Raw genomic sequence first — 19,554 nt, forward strand, 5'->3', positions numbered from 1 at the left:
TTGTTCTTCTTGTGAATAGACCCCATCCCTCATTTCTGACCACACATGGAACACGAGAAAACACGTGAAAGTCTTACACTGTAATAAATTTGTTTTTTTAAATAGAAAAGTATTTCCTTAAGATTGTATTCGTGTTTTCGATTCGATTGCAAAGGAGTCGGTCACATTGAATCGAACAACACAGTTTCTCGCTGGAAGCCCCTTCCCGCATTTCTGACCACACAGCGGATGGAAAATCCCCGTACAGTGTCAAGATATTAGCTTTAACTAGAAACAGCAGCATATGGTCTCTTAAATAGGCCTTGGGAAAGCACAGCGCAGACTCGTTTGCAAATCGATTCGCCCGAAGTCAAATGGAATCGAATCATCAAGGCTCCTCTGTAGCAGTGAAAGGCCCCCCTCCCTCATTTCTGACCACCTAGGTGGGCTCGAACAAATCACCTTACACTATAATCCTCAAACAGTATTTTCTGATCAAAGTAGGCCAAGAGTGTGTTGAATGGACTGCCTCTTACCAGTTTTGGAAAGCTTGGTATAATGACTGGAAATAAAACTGACAAAATTATACACGAACAGCATTAAATAAAACATGATAAAGAAGAAAAATTTCAGTGGCCTTACTAGTCGACTATGTATAAAACATTGCAAGCATGCTACATACCTCTCAGTAGAGGCGTTACGTGACAGAAGAATATGAGGAAGATTTGATGATAATAATAATAATAATAAAATAATAATAATAATAATTATTATTATTATTATTATATGATTATAGGGGAAATTCCACTGATCTTTCAAAAGTTCTGCATAATTAAATCAGTAAGATTTAGATTGGTTTGCTGTTAGGCGCTTCATTCTAGAGACACTTGCAGAGCCAGAACTGTTCACAGTGGTGGTGATGGGAACGAGACGTCTGAACAGTTTAATGCCACTAAAACCTTACAGAAATGTATTATATGAAATGGTTACAAACAGATTTTAAGATATTGTTTTTTCATGACAGTTTTGATATAAGATTTTGACCCTAAACATATGTTTTCATGGCAGAGGGGTACATGTATGGCATTGCAAGGCAAAATTGTGCCCAAACAAAATGTACTTTTTTCAGATTTACCACTATTTTATCATCATCATCATCATCATCATCATTACATATAAAAACTTAGAACACTCAGGCTCCCTGGTCATTTTGGATCATAAATAAAATGGCTATTTTTTAATGTTGTAGTCATGGTGACCCCTGGTTTCTATCACCACCACTGTAAAAGAAATCTGAGTCAGTAAGTTTCTCTACAGTAAACCATTTCACAGCAAACCACTCTGAATGACTGTTTACACCTCAATGACTAAATTATGCTAAATTAGGTTAAACGATCAGTAGAATTCCCCTTTTATTATGTCTACTGTCACGTCATTTTTCCAGCGCTTGAGAGAAAGTTTGCTAAACAGCCCAACCTAGTGGCTGAGAAATTCATATTTCATGAAAACAGCCACCTTAAATCAGGCCTTATGAGTAAAAAACACAAAAACTGAGACTGAGAACCAGAAGCCATGATGTATTTGTATCTACACTTACAAAGAAAGTAACATTACAGCTTATTATTGTTTCAAACTGTGACTCATATACAATAACAAAGCAGCTATTGTTGATTACTGTGCTTGTGCTGGGAACAATGTTACAATAAACAGAGAATGAGAACTTAATCACATAATATCAGGGGTTTCTTATCTCCAACAAGATACAATTAAAAGCAAATAAACCTTATTACTGTTTGATCTAAATGTTATGTATGGACCCAAAGCCAAGTGCTTTCAAACAATAAATAATCTTAACCCCTTAAAATCCCAGGCTTATAACACACTAAGGCTCATTGTTCAATAAGTACAGGGACTTCAGTGCAAACTGGTTGAGATATTTGTAGGTTATAGAAGTGTGTAATAAACTTTGGGCCTGTCAACAGGCCCTGGCTATTTAAGGGGTTAAATAAATGAAAAAAAAACAAAAACGAGTGCTATTGTGAATCCAAGCAAACAATTCCTGCAATACTTCACTGTTTTCCATCATAATCTCCATCTGCCGCACCTTTTTCGTACTGTTGAATACCACAGACAATAACTTCTGTGCGTTTCCCCGTGCTTACAAAACAACAGGAAACCCAGTTGGAGCTCCTGCTCATTCGCTTCTATTACAAGTCTGTTTTGAGTCAGTGGGTTTTCTGTTCTTTTCTGAATTCATGGAAACATATCAAACTTATGGTGTGTGGTGATCAAGCATATGCTAAAGATGCAGCAGAGAGAGATCAGGTTGAACAACGCTGGAGTATTCCCTTAAAAAAGCTAACAGATGTACACACAGAGGTCAGTCTATTCTACAGGAGCTGCAGGAAGCAGCAGTTCACTTCGACACCACTAGAGGTGGATTTACCTTTAGATCACCAGGCAAAGTGTTTGGTCGCAGTGCCAGAAACAGGTGGTAAAATCCAGATCCACTATTCACCATACTTCTGCATTTTATTGTGACTGCGGTTGGAACAGCTGTTATTGTGGTTTGAAACTCAAGCCCACAACACAAATAATACCTTGAACCAGCTTTCAGACCCAAACACCACTCTGGGTTTGACTGTCTGAGAATCTCAGTTTGGAATATTTGCTAAGTTCGGAAATGGAATAAACAAGGATTTTTCTCCTTATTACAAAACCTGTTTGCCCAAAATCAGGCTGGTTTTGCACTGGAGCTACGAGGCGAATGCAGCCAACATGTAATGGAAGCAGTTAGCATAGCTGTTAGCAAGACTGAAAAAGGACGAAAGTACATACTTCAAACCTTGTAGAGCTGTTAGGTCATTTCAATTAGAGGTTTCTGTCATTGTATAACATACTGTGATCTATAAACTTGGACAAAAGTACACTGCATAGCTAAAAGCAGTAACAGCCATCATGAAGCCTGAATTTTGTCCGAATGTTGTCTGCTTTTATAGATAAAAATGTGTCATACAGTGTCAGAACACAGATAAGCAAGTCTGTATGAGATTACTTAACAACCTGGCACAGTTTGAGGCAAGTGTTTAAGGATTTAGGCAGTTAGCTCAATGCTAATTGAGGTAATTGTTAGCCTTGTAGCTCAAGAGAAAAACTAAAGAAGCGCTTCAGAAGTTGTGTATGAAGATTTTGGGTGACTGACCATATTTGGGGTAAGGGCGAAACTGTGCAAATTTCTTTTTTTTGACAAACTATTTTTAAGCTTGTCATATCAGAAACTATGTACTAAAGCAGGGGTGCCTAAAGTGTGGCCTGAGGGCCAAAGCTGGCACGTAAGGACATTGGATTTAGCCCACCGGAAAGTGACCCTAACTCTGCCTTCTCACCTAATGAGAAAACAAACATATTTTTATACTTATAGTATATTAATTTATTTTTATACTAATTCATATTTTCCTCTTAAAATTGTTTCCTCTTAAAAACAGTTTTGATGTGTTTTCCTAACATATTCTAGTGTAATGTTATAAAATATAAAAACCCTAAAAAAGTATATATGCATTTATATACAGTGGTGTGAAAAAGTGTTTGCCTCCTTTCTGATTTCTTATTCTTTTGCATGTTTGTCACACTTAAATGTTTCAGATCACCAAACAAATTTAAATATTAGACAAAGATAACACAAGTAAACACAAAATGCAGTTTATAAATGAAGGTCTTTATTATTAAGGGAAAAAGAAATCCAAACCTACAGGGCCCTGTGTGAAAAAGTGATTGCCCCTAAACGTAATAACTGGTTGGGCCACCCTTAGCAGCAACAACTGCAATCAAGCGTTTGTGATAATTGGCAATGAGCAAGTCTTCCAGGCCCTGAAGCAGCAAAACAGCCCCAGACCATCACACTACCACCACCATATTTTACTGTTGGTATGATGTTCCTTTTCTGAATGCTGTGATACTTCTAAACCAGATGTAATGGGACATATACCTTCCAAAAAGTTCAACTTTTGTCTCATCAGTCCACAGAGTATTCTCCCAAAAGTCTTGGGGATCATCAAGATGTTTTCTGGCAAAACTGAGACGAGCCTTTATGTTCTTTTTGCTCAGCAGTGGTTTTCGTCTTGCAACTCTGCCATGCAGGCCATTTTTGTCCAGTCTCTTTCTTATGGTGGAGTCATGAACACTGACCTTAAGTGAGGCCTACAGTTCTTTGGATGTTGTTATGGGGTCTTTTGTGACCTCTTGGATGAGTCGTCGCTGCGCTCTTGGGGTAATTTTGGTCGGCTGGCCACTCCTGGGAAGGTTCACCACTGTTCCATGTTTTCGCCATTTGTGGATAATGGCTCTCATTGTGTGTCGCTGGAGTCCCAAAGCTTTAGAAATGGCTTTATAACCTTTTCCAGGCTGATAGATCTCAAACACTTTGTTTCTCATTTGTTCCTGAATTTCTTTGGATCGCAGAACTCAGCTTTCCAAAGATGTGATAAACCACAGTTAATTTAAGTTTTAATGGAGGGGGCAATCACTTTTTCACACAGGGCCCTGTAGGTTTGGATTTCTTTTTCCCTTAATAATAAAGACCTTCATTTATAAACTGCATTTTGTGTTTACTTGAGTTATCTTTGTCTAATATTTAAATTTGTTTGGTGATCTGAAATATTTAAGTGTGACAAACATGCAAAAGAATAAGAAATCAGAAAGGAGGCAAACACTTTTTCACACCACTGTATATGTATACATGTATATACACATGAGTATTTTTTGGATATTGTTTTATTTTGATGCCACAAACTCACAAACTTTGCACTTTGCCCTCCAACACTCCCCCCCCCCACACACACACAAAACAACTGTGCGCACCCCAGTATAAAAGGCTTGAGACAATTCAAGACAATTCACTAAATGCTAAAAATAGAAAAAATCTGATTACTACAGGTGAGTCATCAGGTGACTACAGGCCTAATTTAGCGACATATAGCATTACCTCAACAATTCCCACAAATCAAGCACTACTTATCTCCTTATCTCTGAGCTCATAGGCATTAAGAGGTATTTAACCTGGAGCCTCATGCGAAGCCAGCGCACAACTGTTATAGGGGTTTGTGTTGGCCCACATGAAGAATGGCAAGCTAAATTGGCAGAAACAGACTCTGTTTGGAATTTGAGTGAGCTTAGATCAACTACGAGAACATGACTCCATTATTTATGGCTTAAAATAATAAGCAGGTCTCGTAGACCGCTGGTCAAACTGTCGTTGTTATTTTCAGCATGTTAAAACAGAATGTAGGAGGCATGTAAAGGTCTGAACATTTATTGTCCCCTAACCGACACACACACAATTTGGAATGTGTGTATGCGTGAGTGTAATTACATAGCATTAGTGACAGGTGGTCAGGACAAAATAACATAATCAAAGAAGAGCAGAGAGAAGGAGAAGGACGGAGAGAAAAACATGTGTTAGCCTTCCTCTAACCCTTCATCTGTGGTCAGTTTCTGACCACAGAGCTGCTCTTGGCTGAATCTTGAATGTGCTTTTGCTCTTGAATGTTTTTTGGTGGTGGACCACTCGTGCCATAAAAGTGACACTGACATGTATTAAAACTCATCAGAACTGATCGACAGAGACATGGAAAAAGTGATATGATCAGACGAGTCACTATATCCTCCAGAAGTGGGCGAGAGTGCACCACAAGAATGGAATGGCTCTGTTGTACTGTGGAGGGCATTTTGCTCGCAGGGTTTGGGTCCACTTGTCCTCTTAGAAGAAAGGGTCACTGCAAATCCAATATTAAGTTTTTTTTCTGACTGATCAGAAATGATGTAAATCATATGATGTGGCTTTCACAGTTACCACATCTCAATCTATTTAAACACCTATGGGAGATTACGCCACAAGAGAGCTCTTCACTACCCGCCTGTTTAAGTCATAAGAATAATGGTTATTAATAAAGTGACCAGTGAGGGGAAGCACAAGGTAGGTGTTTCTAATAAAGTGGCCAGTGAGTGGAAGCACAAGGTAGGTGTTTCTAATAAAGTGGCCAGTGAGTGGAAGCACAAGGTAGGTGTTTCTAATAAAGTGGCCAGTGAGTGGAAGTACAAGGTAGGTGTTTCTAATAAAGTGGCCAGTTAGTAGAAGTACAAGGTAGGTGTTTCTAATAAAGTGGCCAGTGAGTGGAAGCACAAGGTAGGTGTTTCTAATAAAGATGTGCAGTTGCAAGTTAGCACCTCTTTTGAGATGCAGATTTTTTTTATTCAACACCAGGCCGCAGCAAGTGCTAAGCAAAAGTCCCAGCACTACAGGAAATGGTTGCTATGGTAGCCCAGATCGACATCCTGTCTGAATAGCAGGTTGGAGAAAAACTCCCCAAAGCCCTTAAATACTGTCACCAAACGTTCACCTAACCTTCATCAACTCATCGCATTCTTTGCCACCCACTCATGTGGTCACTCCTTTAGTACTGAAGCTCTAGAACTGTTCCCACGGCCTGAAGGCCCTATGATTCTTTAAATCTTTACTCAAAACTAGGACTGCACTATGTATCTGTAACAAGCGAAGGCAGGATGCATGTATGAGAGAACAATTAAGGAGCAACTGAAGCATGCACATTTCTAGAGTGAACTCCCACGTATTTCTCATGAACCCTCAGTGGTTTTGTTCTAGAACCAGACCTGCATGAGGATTCATCAAAGCTTAAGTATCTAAAACCTGGGTTAAGCTGTCATAAAACAGGTTAGCTGTGGTTGTGTTTGTTAGGTATTTGTGAAACTTAGTCAGGAACCCTACCTTAACTGAAGGCCCTGGGATTGTGATATGTACCTCTGTAATACTGATGGTGGCAATATATGACAAGTGAGCCCTCTAACCAGAGTTCTTTCACTGTGTGCTGTAATCATTCCGGCAAATCAAAGCTCCAGATGGTTTTCTGTGGGTGTTCACATGAACCAAGGTGTATATGTAATCCAACAAAATCAATTACTTGGGGTAAAATAATGCAGGTCTTTAACTATGTCACATTATTGATTCACTACTGCGTTTATAATATATTGTAAGCCCTGCTCAAGTATCAAGTATGTATGTTTTTCTTTATGTTTTATCATTTAGCATATTATGTTTGATCATTATCATCATTTGTAGGCCAAACGGTTACAGTTTGCCATGGATGAATCATGACTGTTAGAGCTAGTTCAGTTCGGTCCATTAACGTCAAAACTCAGTCAACATCTTGTCAAAAACACCTCTACAATAATGCTAATTTTTTTCCTATGGGATTCTAATAGTATGTTAGCACTAAGCTAATGGCAATTCGCATGCACATTTTGTGGCCGTTCCAGATCAAACATGGACATTTGACGCATGTAAGAGACGTTCCATGTTTTCTTTGAAGCTTTTAACAGATTATATTAACATATATTGTACCTTGTAAGAGTTTTACATTGAGACGCAAAGAGCTGCTGCTATGTTTCATTCCTAACAGTATCTAGAACTTCCAGGAGGCCTAGAGTGACATTTTTCTCACTATATTGGTCTGAAAATCAAAATGTACTTGGTTGATTTCACTGTTAGTAGTTTATCTGGTACGTTAGGCCTTCAGTTTAGCTCCTGAAGGCCCAACCAATGGGAGAGCTCACTTGGCTGTATTTGTAGATGTCACAGCAAAAAAAAATCTGATTGGAAAATTTTCTCTTGGGCAGTTCAAGAATGTAACCCTTTTGTTTACACCGTATTGTAAATCATTAGGCCTTGTCCGAAGGCCTAGAGGGTCCTGAGGGTTCCCGTCTGCTGTTTGCCAGTTAGGATTTGTTTGAAGATAAAAGCGTCACTGGGAGATGAGTTAAGCTGGCTTTTACTCGCAGATATTTAGCACTGCTCTGCTAATGTAACGTATGTGTGTACTCAACAGCGGCTGTAATTTGAGTCAGGGTGAGAGGAGGGTCAGTGTTGGTACACACATCTCCTCTTCCAAGCCTGGATGATACAGACCTCACTGCTGTATCTGGTATCTTTCAAAACAAATGCTAGTGAGGTCACACAGACATCTCTTTTTATAGCTCGGCTGGCAGGGGACAGCTACATGCAGTAACTTTTCCTGTGTGTGGGGGGGGTGGGGGGCAGAGGGGCACAACCCCTGTTCTTCTTGTTTTCCCTTTTTCTTCACTTCTTTTTTGTACTTTCATCCTTTTCCTTTTGTTTTTTATTTCTCTCTCACTATCAGTGTACCACTGCAATGCACACAGTACTGTGCAAAAGTCAGAAATCCCCCCTTCTTTTATCTTCTTTCCAGTCAAGTACAAGTTATACTTTTTGCAGGAGATATTTCTGAGGAGGTTAAATATAAAGCACTCCACTTGAAAAAGGAAAAGAAGTCATATGAAAATGAGTGAAAACAATTACTTTCCAAAACTAGAGTTCAAAACACGATTAAATGGACTCCTAACAACCACCTGAAAGCCCTGGTAGACCTCTAAAAGATCCCTCATCAGATAAACAGCTCTTAAAGCTTTCATCTTTGAGAGAGAGGAGAAAATCAAGCTCCACTCTTACTTCAGATCTGAAAACATCCACAGCTGTGGGTCTGAAAGGATGTGTAGCTGTCATTAAGCCCTTACTGAGAAACTAGCTAGAGCTCCTAAACTGGACATCTGGGATGTGGTGGTTATATATATATACATATATATATATATATATATATATATATATATATATATATATATGTAAATATATATATATATATATATATATATATAGTACATATGTTTGTAGTGGTTTGAGGTGCAGATCCTCACTCTCACACACACTGAACTGACATTCAGAGATCTAAACTCCTCCTCGAGTTTCAGCATCAAAGCACTTTCACTTCAAAGCAGCACTGAAGCCCACTAATCCAGCGTTTAAATATTCATCTCACAGATCCGTAAGACGAATACTAATTTATTTATCGCATTCCCTTCGCACACAGTCCTTAATCGCTTCCTAATCAGACGCTTTTGTCTGTATTAAACACTCTCTCTCTGCTCTTTTGACCAAGGCCTGACTTTACAGTGCTGTAAAACGGGAAAGCACAATGACACGGTAATTCCTAATAGTCACTTGAGAGCCTTACGTAAGTTTGAGCTATTTTGAAACATAGTCTATGTAAGCCCACCATCCCACTATAGCTCAAGTTGTGCAAATGTGTTCCTGCCTCCTTAGAACATACATATGACAGTATGCTAGGCAAAAATGATCTCCAGAGTTCTGTTAAAAATCTAGTTCCTCATAGCCGATCAGCCGAGACGTGTTTGGCTTAGTTTTACACTGGAGCTACACCATCAATGTGGCTAACAGCTAATTAGCATCTTTGTAAATTGCATGTTTAACTCTTACACACATATTCAGTAAAGCTTTTTCAGTAATGCTAACCCCCATGCTAACTACTTCACATGAGCTTTTTTATTTGTTAGCTGCGTTAGCCTTGTAGTTCCAGTACAGAGCTAACGGAGTAAACGTAAGACACCAAACATGGCTTGGCTGATCGACTTCATTTACTGTAAGAGGGAAACTGCAAAACGAGATTCTTTGGCAGAACTACAATTTTTAACCCTTTAATGCTGAGGCAAAAAGCTATTTCTGCAGTTTAATCTGTTCTTCTCGTTTAATTATATGATTTCTCACTGCTGTTGTTGCATTTATTTTGATGCATAAAAAACATGATCTAACAAATCTGAAAATTAGTAGATTTTTTGTGACAAAGTACCACTGTCAGCAATGGTGAGCTGTGGAGTTGGTGAATTTGCTGCTGAATGAAACGTATGGATGACAAGCTGGAGTGAAATGTGTGACACGTTAACATATTTTAGCCTGTAAGGTGTGGTTAACAATGTTCTGGCCCAAAGGCCCAGAGGCCCCGACCAGGTGACACCCCTGCATCCATCAATAAAGGCAGCATGGAGCTTCTTTTATACAGTGATAGGCAACAGAGTGGCACACAGAAAGCTCCAATTCCACATTCTGATCCATTGAACTATGGACAGCATGGACATGCATGCACAACAACTACTCTGGAGGCAGATCATTTAATCTATTTTCCCCTTTTCTGTGCTTCTGCAGCTGGTTTTGGCAATATCTCTCATTCCTTCTGCCCCCTCCTCCACTACTTTCTCATGAATCTTCTATTAATATTGCTCTGTGTGAGTACCTTGTGCTGGTCGTGGCAGCGGAACACGTAGCACGCGGCCCTCCTGTCGTCCCTCAGCAGGCAGCCGAAGTAGCTTGGGTCCTGGCTGTTGTGGATCAGTTTGGTGACCCTGTGCGGCCGGCGCTCAAACAGCACCGTGTGCTGCAGGGGGTCCCACGGCCTCCCCGGACCTGCCATGTCCAGAACACAGCGCACTGAAGAAGCTGAAATCTGCAGCACCACCGACTGGTCCCGAATCTACAACCCAGAGAAAGAATGTTACTGTAACGCCTTTTTAATATTGAGTTATTAATCTTTCAACTCTTTCAACCCTAAGAAATGACCAACGTTAAAAACATACAACAAACAGAAACACAGTGTTTCTTTACTTTGCAAAGCAGTTTAATAACAGCAAGGTTTCAAGATCATGTGTTGTCATGACTTTGTGATGTTACTCATGATAATACACTTCTTTTCATGTTCCATTGCGTGAGTAGTAAATCCAAAATTCTAAGTTGTAAGATTAACACAGTGTCATTGATGAAGCAGTGCTCTTTGACTGCTAATGGTGCCCCCTTGTGGAGAGGTTTCAGCCTGCTAAACGTGAGTGAGTGAGCTAGTCAGTTCCAGGTGCTTTACATATGAAAAGTCAATGATACACGCAGGGTTTAAGAGGTGAAGAGCTCCTATGCAGTAACTATCCTGAGGTATTCAGTAACTGCTATGAAAGTAACATTACGTCCGTAAATAAGATGGTGACGTGTTGGTCCCACACACAGACCACACACGTTAGAGGTCTGCTGCCTGACTGGAGCCCGACAGGGACGAACAAAATATCTGGTTTTGGGATGATTTTACACACACAATATCAGGCTTGGGTTTGACTGCCAATGGGTGATTTTTTAAAATGTTTGTAATAAGGGAATCTAAGACCAACACATTTACCTTCAGTTAAGATCAGATCCCACATTCATAATCATTCTGCACTGGAACACTGATCAAATATATGCTATGTAAATGTATATGCAATACTTTCACTTATGTCTATTTTTTATTTCTACCTGATTTAGGTCTATTTCAATTTTCATTTCTGTCTAATATATGTAAGTTTATGTGCAATTTAAGGTCTTGCTACTGTAACACTGCAATTTCCCTTCAGGATTGATAAAGCTCTAACTATCTCTGTCTCTATCTCTATGTATCTAAATATCGACTTATCTTTACCACTGTATTCTTTAGAATAAGATAATTTACATCAAACAGAACATGTCACAAAGTGCTATAATGAGGCAAGAGATGACAACTGACACATCAGACTGGTGATGCACATCCTGTCTCAGTTCTCCTGTCCTGGAAGAGCTTTATGCAATCAGATAGTTAATATGTGGAGCGGTGACCAATTGTGTCAGTCACACACTGAGGAACTCTGGAACGCACACTGTTGCATTTAACACCCTTGATAAAAATGTCATTATTACATTACGTGATTTTTTTTAAGTTGAAAGAACAATTTAAGGCTGCTTTGGGCTCAGATTTTCTTTCTTTGCACCTCAACCTGTGTGTGTTTTAGTGACCCTCAAAGTGTCTGACTGTTGTCCAGTGAAGCAATTTGGCTTGCTGTTATGAAGATACAACAGGTTTGAAAAATATATAATATATATATTATATAATATATAAAGCATAAAAACAAAAAAAGCACTTTAAAACCAGAACACATGGGTCTTTACTAAACTCAAATGATTCTAAAGTTCAGGTCTTTTTGTTATTATTACTTTTAGCAGTTGCAATCCTGAAATGGGGGGCTGCTCATCTCTGTAGACGAGTGATCCTAAATCAGCACTCTAAATCAGCTCCATTGAAAACAATGGAAAATCTGGTTTGCGGTCCTCTGTCCACCACCAACATGTGAACGCAGTATTACTTCAAGGAATTTTTGGTGACACTCCACTAAACCTGCTACAAAACTTTGACACAACCATGGCATAAACATATCAGAGTAGATGTCATATGCGATCATTCGCTGTCATGACGAATTTTGTTCAGCAATGTATCAGTGTCGTATTACCATTAATCAGAGGGTCAGAGGGTGACATAAGCTGGCATCTTTCATGGCACTTACTGGTAAATAATATTATTACTGAACAAAATCTGTCATTACAACTCAACAGTTTATGACACCTGTCATGACATGTTAATGGCATGGTTATGTCAATGTTACGAAGCAGGATTCCAGTAAAGTCTTACTGAAATTTCATGCACGTGACCTCAGACCTCAGCTTCCCTATTTATACCAGTCTTAAAGTCCCAGGAGTGTAAGTTATTACAAAGGCCTGTATGACAGTAAAACTGAGTGTTATATTAAACATCCAGCTGTAATGTCCCGCCCAGCTTTGCCCTTGACTTTGTCTGTGTTCCCTGTTGTTTGTCTTCCCTCATGTCTCTGGCCATGTGCTCTTGTTTGTTTTGGTTTTCTGCTCCGCCCTTTAGTCGTGCCCCCCACCTGTCTCTGATCTGCAGCCACGACCTGTAATTGTTCCCAGGCGTTCCTTGTTTATTCTTCAAACAAAATATTCTACCAAATTAGTTTGAACTACAGTCTCACAGTAAGAACAACTATCAAAAAAACAATGAGGTATTCAGACATTGAACACTTACAAGAATTATCTACTTAAACCCAATACATTAGTAGAGATAGTAATAAGCTAAATACATACAAAATAATCATTTATAGAGTCACTTTTTAAAATAATACTTAGATATTTTTATATTTCTTTCTATGTTTTTAAATTATTTGTTAAGTCATGTTGAAAATTTTAGATCATGAGTTCAATTTTTAAATAAAAAACCTTATTCAAGAAATATTGTCCTACGTTTTCATGTCATTACAGAAAAATAGAGTTTTGGTTAGTGGGTGGGGCCTCATTTTAGCCACACCCCTGCATGTTAGAGCAGGATGTGAGACTGCATCTCTGTCCCTCATGACCACATGGTTAGCAGTTAGATCCCACTGTTTTGAAGTAAATGTGTCCCAAAGTCTGAAAATCAGTGTGGAACATTAAGAATTGTCACTAATGAAACACATATTTTCTCCAATTAAGTAAACTTTTGTGTTTTAATTAAATTTTCTGTGTGTGACTGTTCAAAGCTGTGTTTGCTGGTCATGTACTGACGTTTTTTTTTATTCTGCTCAAAATTAGCTAAATTTGTCACCAGCGAAACAGTCACTAATGAAACATTTGGTAAAGTTTCAGAAGTATTATGATTGCTTTGGCAGTGACAAAATGGAATGTTTAATCATTCATTTTAATAACAGAAACATAATTAACCTACAGAGTCACTCAAAGCAGAAGGATTTCAGTTTAGAGTCCGAGTGATTCAAACATCCAGAATGGGTTTTAAACTCTGACTTTGAACCAATTCAGTATAACGATCCACATCTGCCCGTCTCTGTCTTTGTTTGTTGTTTGTTCTCAGATTCTGGTTTCGTGTATTTATTCCTGGTGTTTTGTACTCAGTTCAGTTCAGTTCTGTTTATTCTTCGTTTCATAACTTTTCTAGTATGTTAGTTTAGTTTTCTTGTTAAGCTTTTTCTTCTGTTTCTGGTTATTCTCTGTCTTCTTCTTCATCATGGACAAAAATAAAACACTCAGCTCGCACATTCATCTTGTGACGTGCTACCTTGTCTCCTTCGTCTCTCACCATGTTACAGAATGCCAAGCCAAAGAAGGATGGAATGAGCGGGATTCTTTCATGGGAAAAGGAAAAACTAAACAAAAAAAACTAAACTAAGACCCTGGAATAAAACAAAGTACAACCAAGCAGAACTGATGTGAGTACCGAACACTTGGAATAAATACACAAAACCAGAATCTGAAAACAAACAAGAAACAATGCCAAGCAAAATGCAAGACAGAGACAAGGGGTGTATATACAGGTATGAACCAACAAGAAACACCTGGGAACAATTACAGGGTGTGGTTACAGATCAGACACAGGTAGGGGGGCATTACTCAAGGGCCAGAGAAGAAAACCAAAACAAACAAAAGCACATGGCCAGAGACACGAGGGGAGGTAAACAAGACGAGGGCAAAGCTGGGCGGGACATCACTCCAGCAAAGTCTGTACGAAAAAACAAGACAGAAATGTAATAAAGCTTGGCTTAAAAATTGCTTATCTGACCCATCAGAAAACTGTGTGGGCGTGGCCTAGTATTCTGATAGGCACACTTGATTGACATCCCAGTCTGTTACCACTAAAGCAGAAATAAACATAACAGAGCAAACAAGGTGTAATCAGTAAAACAGGGTCTACATATGCAGGTTCTGCTGTAAACTATCACCACTGTGTCCACACACTAAAAACACTGCCCAGCTTTAAGAAGGTTCTTATTGTCTTTACTGCTGGATGTGCATTCAGTGAATGCTGGCATGGGTGGTTGAATAATTGAACGGAAGAACAGCTCAGTTATGCTTACGAGGGTTGGCTTTCGCTTGGTTGTTAGCTTCCCCCGGTAAGTTTTCTGACTTGAACACAGATAGACTGTTGGGGTTCATGTAGAGCTGTGTGGATGGGACAGCCCACAACAGTGATGTGATTAGTGAAAACACTGCTTAGGCACACGCTACCCAACATTAGTGCTGTCCATTTTACATCGAGAGAGGAGAATATTGGCAAAATACTTTAACCATTTAGTGGACACAAGACGTGTTTGGTTTGAAGTTCACTTCTTCAGTTTTAAACTAGAAATATGAGGCTAACGTAGCTAACATTTGCTGTAATGGGGGAAAATTGCATTGCCTACGTTCGATTTTTCATCTAACTATCCCTTTGAACCTGACTGACCTCTAGAGTTCGAGCCGCAGAGGGGCTGGTGCTGAAGCTCCTCTCCTTCAGACGCGGCCTCCGGATCTCGGCCACCACCCACGGCAGCATGGCCATGGTGGTCTGAGGGTGGACTGCTAGAGAGCCCACTAGTGTTAACCTGTACTGAATCTCATCCTCATCCTCTTCGTCCCTCCTCTTATCGCCTCCTGACCCAGGGAACGGCTTGGTGTAAGGGGCAGGACTAGGCAGAGAATGGACATGGTCATCTAGGGGTTTGACCTGGAAGCAGATACCCTCCATGGCTCCTGTGTATCAGAGAGACAGAAAGTGAGTAACTGGGCAGCACAAATAGAGATGATTTAATACTAAAGCTACATTGAAACTTTTTTGTATAACTATTTTCTAGGCTCACAAACTCTTTTGAATAATCCATTTGTTTCCTGAAAGCCAGGAACAGGACAACGTTCAATCATTTCATTTCAGCCAGCACGTCCTGACTGATCGACTACATTTGGGATAAGAGAGAAGAACTGTGTTGGATTTTTTCCTCAAGTTTTCTTTTATTCCTGACTTTCTCAAGGGTGAATGTGCCTAAACGTGCCTGCAGCTGGATCTTGTTAGCATCTTTGGATAAAAGTATCGGCTGTAATGATCTGGAAGTCCTTTGTAACGACATGATGATTTTATTATTCTCTATTATTCAATCTTACAAGCCATGGACAAGCGAACAGCACGACGACGACATCTTTCACTTTTATACCAAACCATCTGTTTTCAGTCATATTACAGCACAATTTAGGAACAGACTAATCCTAGGATGGTGTGTTAGATTAGGATTACAATTCAACTTGAAGGCTAGTCTAATTTTAGGTCTGTTGGTTTGACCTTGTCTTCTTCACCACTGAGACCTCCTTCAGTAACGTCAACATATACATAAATTATATCATGACACAACACCGCATGTCTCACTGTATAGAGAGAGAGAGGGAGAGAGAGAGAGAGAGAGAGAGAGAGAGAGAGAGAGAGATAAATATAGAGAGAGCATGTTTTAATTTATGTACGGTTCAAATGTGAACCAATTCAATTCATATCATAGAGCCTTTTGTCCCAGTTGGCAAATCTCTATCTCTCTCTCTATCTATCTATCTATCTATCTATCTATCTATCTATCTATCTGTGTATCTCTCTCTATCTGTCTCTCTCTGAAGTCAGCGGCAGGTATAAATAGCAAGGCATGTCATTAAAACCACAAACTCTTATTTTGTTTTCCGCACAGCGATCAAGCTGCAAAGGGCGAACAACGACAAGAAATCAAACCACAACAGTCGAATGAGCTCACCCAGTTTAAAACCAATCCTAACAGCGGCCTGTTTCAAGAAACTGGCAACAGAAAGTTGTAAAACACTGTTGTTGGAAGAAAACCTTGTATCTCCAAAACGGTAACTTTACAGGAGAAAGAAAAAACATACTCTACTTTTAATGTAAGTCAATGGAACCAGACTTGTTCCCTAGTCATTTTGGGCCGTTTCTCATGGTCCATTCATCATGAAATCTACGCACAACGTAAAGCACAACAGGCATTTTCAGATTATGTCAAAAACTGAAAAACGATGTGACTTAGAAAATCCCACTTTAAAGCAAGTTTAAAGGAATTTGTCGAAACATTCACTGCACACATTTCCCCCTTAACCCAAATGTCCCAAATGTAGCTGAGCCAAGTTAGTTTGGGGTCTGAAGTCTGATTTTTTTAGTTTTACACTGGAGCTACGAGGCTAATGTAGCCAACGAGTAGTGAAAGTCTAGGTAACCATACGTCTTTCTGGGTGTCACAGGCATCCAGCAGATTAGGCTCACGGCTCCAGTGTAAAACTAAAGAACCGAACATGTCTTTGGTGGTCAACTACGTTTGAGGTAAGGGGGGAAAATGTGTACCTCTATTTCTTTCTGTGAAGATTTCCTTTAATGCACATACACACTGCCTTTAAATGAAAGGCCTGGGCTCTACTGCTACACCCACATTCATACACTCACACAGTACTCGCTCTAAAAACATGGTTCTTCAAGGGTTCTTTAGTAAAGCGCATGGTTCTGTTTAGTACAGTTCTTTAATAAAGTGAATATTTCTGTTTATTTAGTGGTTCGGTTCACGCTTTGCATGGTGTAATGGTTCTTCAGACTGATGGAGAACGTGTTAAATATGGTTCTATGTAGCACCAAAAATCTTCTGCTTTTTTGTTACAATAGAAGAACCCTTTTTGATGCTATACAGAACCATTTAGGACCATATGCAACACATTCTTTATCAGTCTGAAGAACCATTTCACTTTGCACAGGCATGGTTCTATACAGAACTCATGGTTCTAGATAGAACCATTCACTTCACTAAACTAATTCTCTTTACCTTGAAGAACCGTCTTTTTTGAGGGTGATGTGATCAGCACACTGGTTCTGACTGGAGGTCACAGACTGATGGTATAACTGTCCTACCTTCACCCGCAGGTCCGTCTCCTGTTCGAGAGGAAGTCCCTCAGTTGCGGCTCTGAGATCTCCTCAAAACTCCGCCACTGAGTGTATCGAGTCCCATGAAGTCGCTCCTCAAAAACACACGAAAATACAAAGAAAGAAGGAACTAAAATCGCTGTAGTGTCTTAATGCTGCAGCTGCAGAAAGAATCGAGGCTGCCTCAGTTCGAGGAAGTGGCCCTTCTTTCTCTTCTCTCGCCGCTCTGACGTTTCAATGAAAGCCGCTCGCTCAGCGTGAGAGAACTCGAGGTGACAACTCGGGGCTCGTTTGTTTCCACCCGTATTCCGTCTAGCCCACCCGCGCTAGGATTGGCTAGAAGTTCACACTCTCCAGGGCTTGTAGCCAATCCCAGCGCAGGAGAGCCGCGCTGGGCTGAAAACAGGTGGGGAAAAAAACAAACAAGACTCGATTTGTGACGAACAGCAGGGGGCGCGCTAGAGCAGCTCGCGTTGGTGTGATCTACAGACCATACCGCAGCGGAATTTCAAGACAACATAATTTGAAGATCTGCAATTCTAGCCCGGTATGATCGACGGTGCTATAATTCGACATGTAAAGACCCCCAGAACCCCACCGGACAATCTGACCTGATATATGTTGAGCAGTGTAAAGGATGTACACGCGAAATAATTTACAGAATCATTTAAAAATATCTGATTTTTTTATATTTCTTATAATGTGACACGGATCACGTCTCGTTGTCGGCGACGAGAGAGGCCGTTTCTGTCTCCCTCCAGTGGCCACAAGCGGAACTGCAGATAGTTTCAGTTCCATAAACTCTTCCGCTGAGCGTTTTTAGCTTTTTAGAGGGGAACAAAACTTCCCAGTAAGATCATTTTGACACTGTGGAGACATCTGGCTGTTCCCCACGAGGAGCAAACACTTTTATATTATTATCATTATCATTATTAGTGTTGCTGTTGTCAATCCCTCTGTTTTATTTATTTATTTTAAGTAAAAGAGCCTCGTTCTTGAGGAAGCAGAGCGCATTCTGTGATTTGTACCGATAGTGGAACCCTTTGTGATGAGTTTTAAAAAGGTACCATAAAAAAAAACAATAGGTTTTCTATCAAAGAGAAGAACAGTTTGACCGTTAACGCTCTCAGATGGTTCACAGTTCCATATATAACCACTGTCATGACTAAAAAAACGTTTTAAGACCCCCTTTTAAGGGTGATAGGAGTGGGTTAGGTGTCATACTGAAGACACAAAGACACTGTTAGCTGTGGTGGTCCATAAATAGCTCTGGTGAGAGGGCAGTGACCGAGTCAGAGCTCTGGAGAAAAGCAGCTTCCTGAGCGAAGCATCATGATTTAATATAGAGCCGCACAGCAGCTTCATCATGGATATAATCCACCAGAATAACAAACAATGAAGCCAAATTTAGCCGAGAACACTGTATCATATTAGTGCTCTGGAACGCAAATACGTTTCCATTTTAGTCATGATACAGTCAGTGGCTGAACTGTAATTAATGGGGTTAATAATAACAGTATTTCAAAGAATGGCACGTTTCCAGGGGACTTCTTTTGATGATGATGATTATGATGACGATTATTATTGTTGGTATTATTATTATTATTATTATTATCATTATTTCTTGCATCCTCCCTCAAATCGAGCTTTGCTTGTAACCAAAACTACAAGCGATGAAAATTAAAAATTGACACAGAATGAACAAATAATCTTAATCGACAGTGAAGAACCACTGCGCAGTAATGTAATATATACATTACACGAACATCAATACGGTTATTTTCAAAACAAGTTTTGTTTTCGAGCTTCTAAAGCCACCATGTAAAAAGTGCTTCGTGTAAACTGACACTACACCGCAATTCCACTATTGCGCCGCCAGAGGGCGGCAGAGCAGCGCCTAAACGCCGACAAGTTCAAGGGGAATTCTACAGATTTTTCCAAATTTCTGCATAATATAATCATTAAAATGCAGGAAATGCAGGCCTGGATCATTATGTTATCGCCCCATGGGCACAAATATTTGGTGGGCTCTTACCTGGCTAACTTTTTTGGTGGTCAGTGAATTTTTCATGACATCACAGCAGGTTACACAACCAATCAC

General features: G+C 39.8%; 1 protein-coding gene across 1 annotated transcript; it reads right to left on the reverse strand.

Annotated features, from left to right (window-relative positions):
• Positions 1 to 29: 29 nt before the first annotated feature.
• LOC118816479 (TBC1 domain family member 1-like) lies at positions 30 to 17,690 on the reverse strand. Its single transcript, XM_036582881.1, has 4 exons — positions 17,442 to 17,690; positions 14,973 to 15,259; positions 10,152 to 10,388; positions 30 to 35 (listed from the first exon to the last, which is right to left on the reverse strand). The coding sequence occupies exons 2-4, from the start codon at positions 15,252 to 15,254 to the stop codon at positions 30 to 32; spliced, it is 525 nt and encodes a 174-aa protein (XP_036438774.1). The 5' UTR covers positions 15,255 to 15,259; positions 17,442 to 17,690.
• Positions 17,691 to 19,554: the final 1,864 nt, after the last annotated feature.

Source organism: Colossoma macropomum, unplaced genomic scaffold (genome assembly GCF_904425465.1).
Source record: "Colossoma macropomum unplaced genomic scaffold, Colossoma_macropomum, whole genome shotgun sequence".
Classification (NCBI taxonomy): domain Eukaryota; kingdom Metazoa; phylum Chordata; class Actinopteri; order Characiformes; family Serrasalmidae; genus Colossoma; species Colossoma macropomum.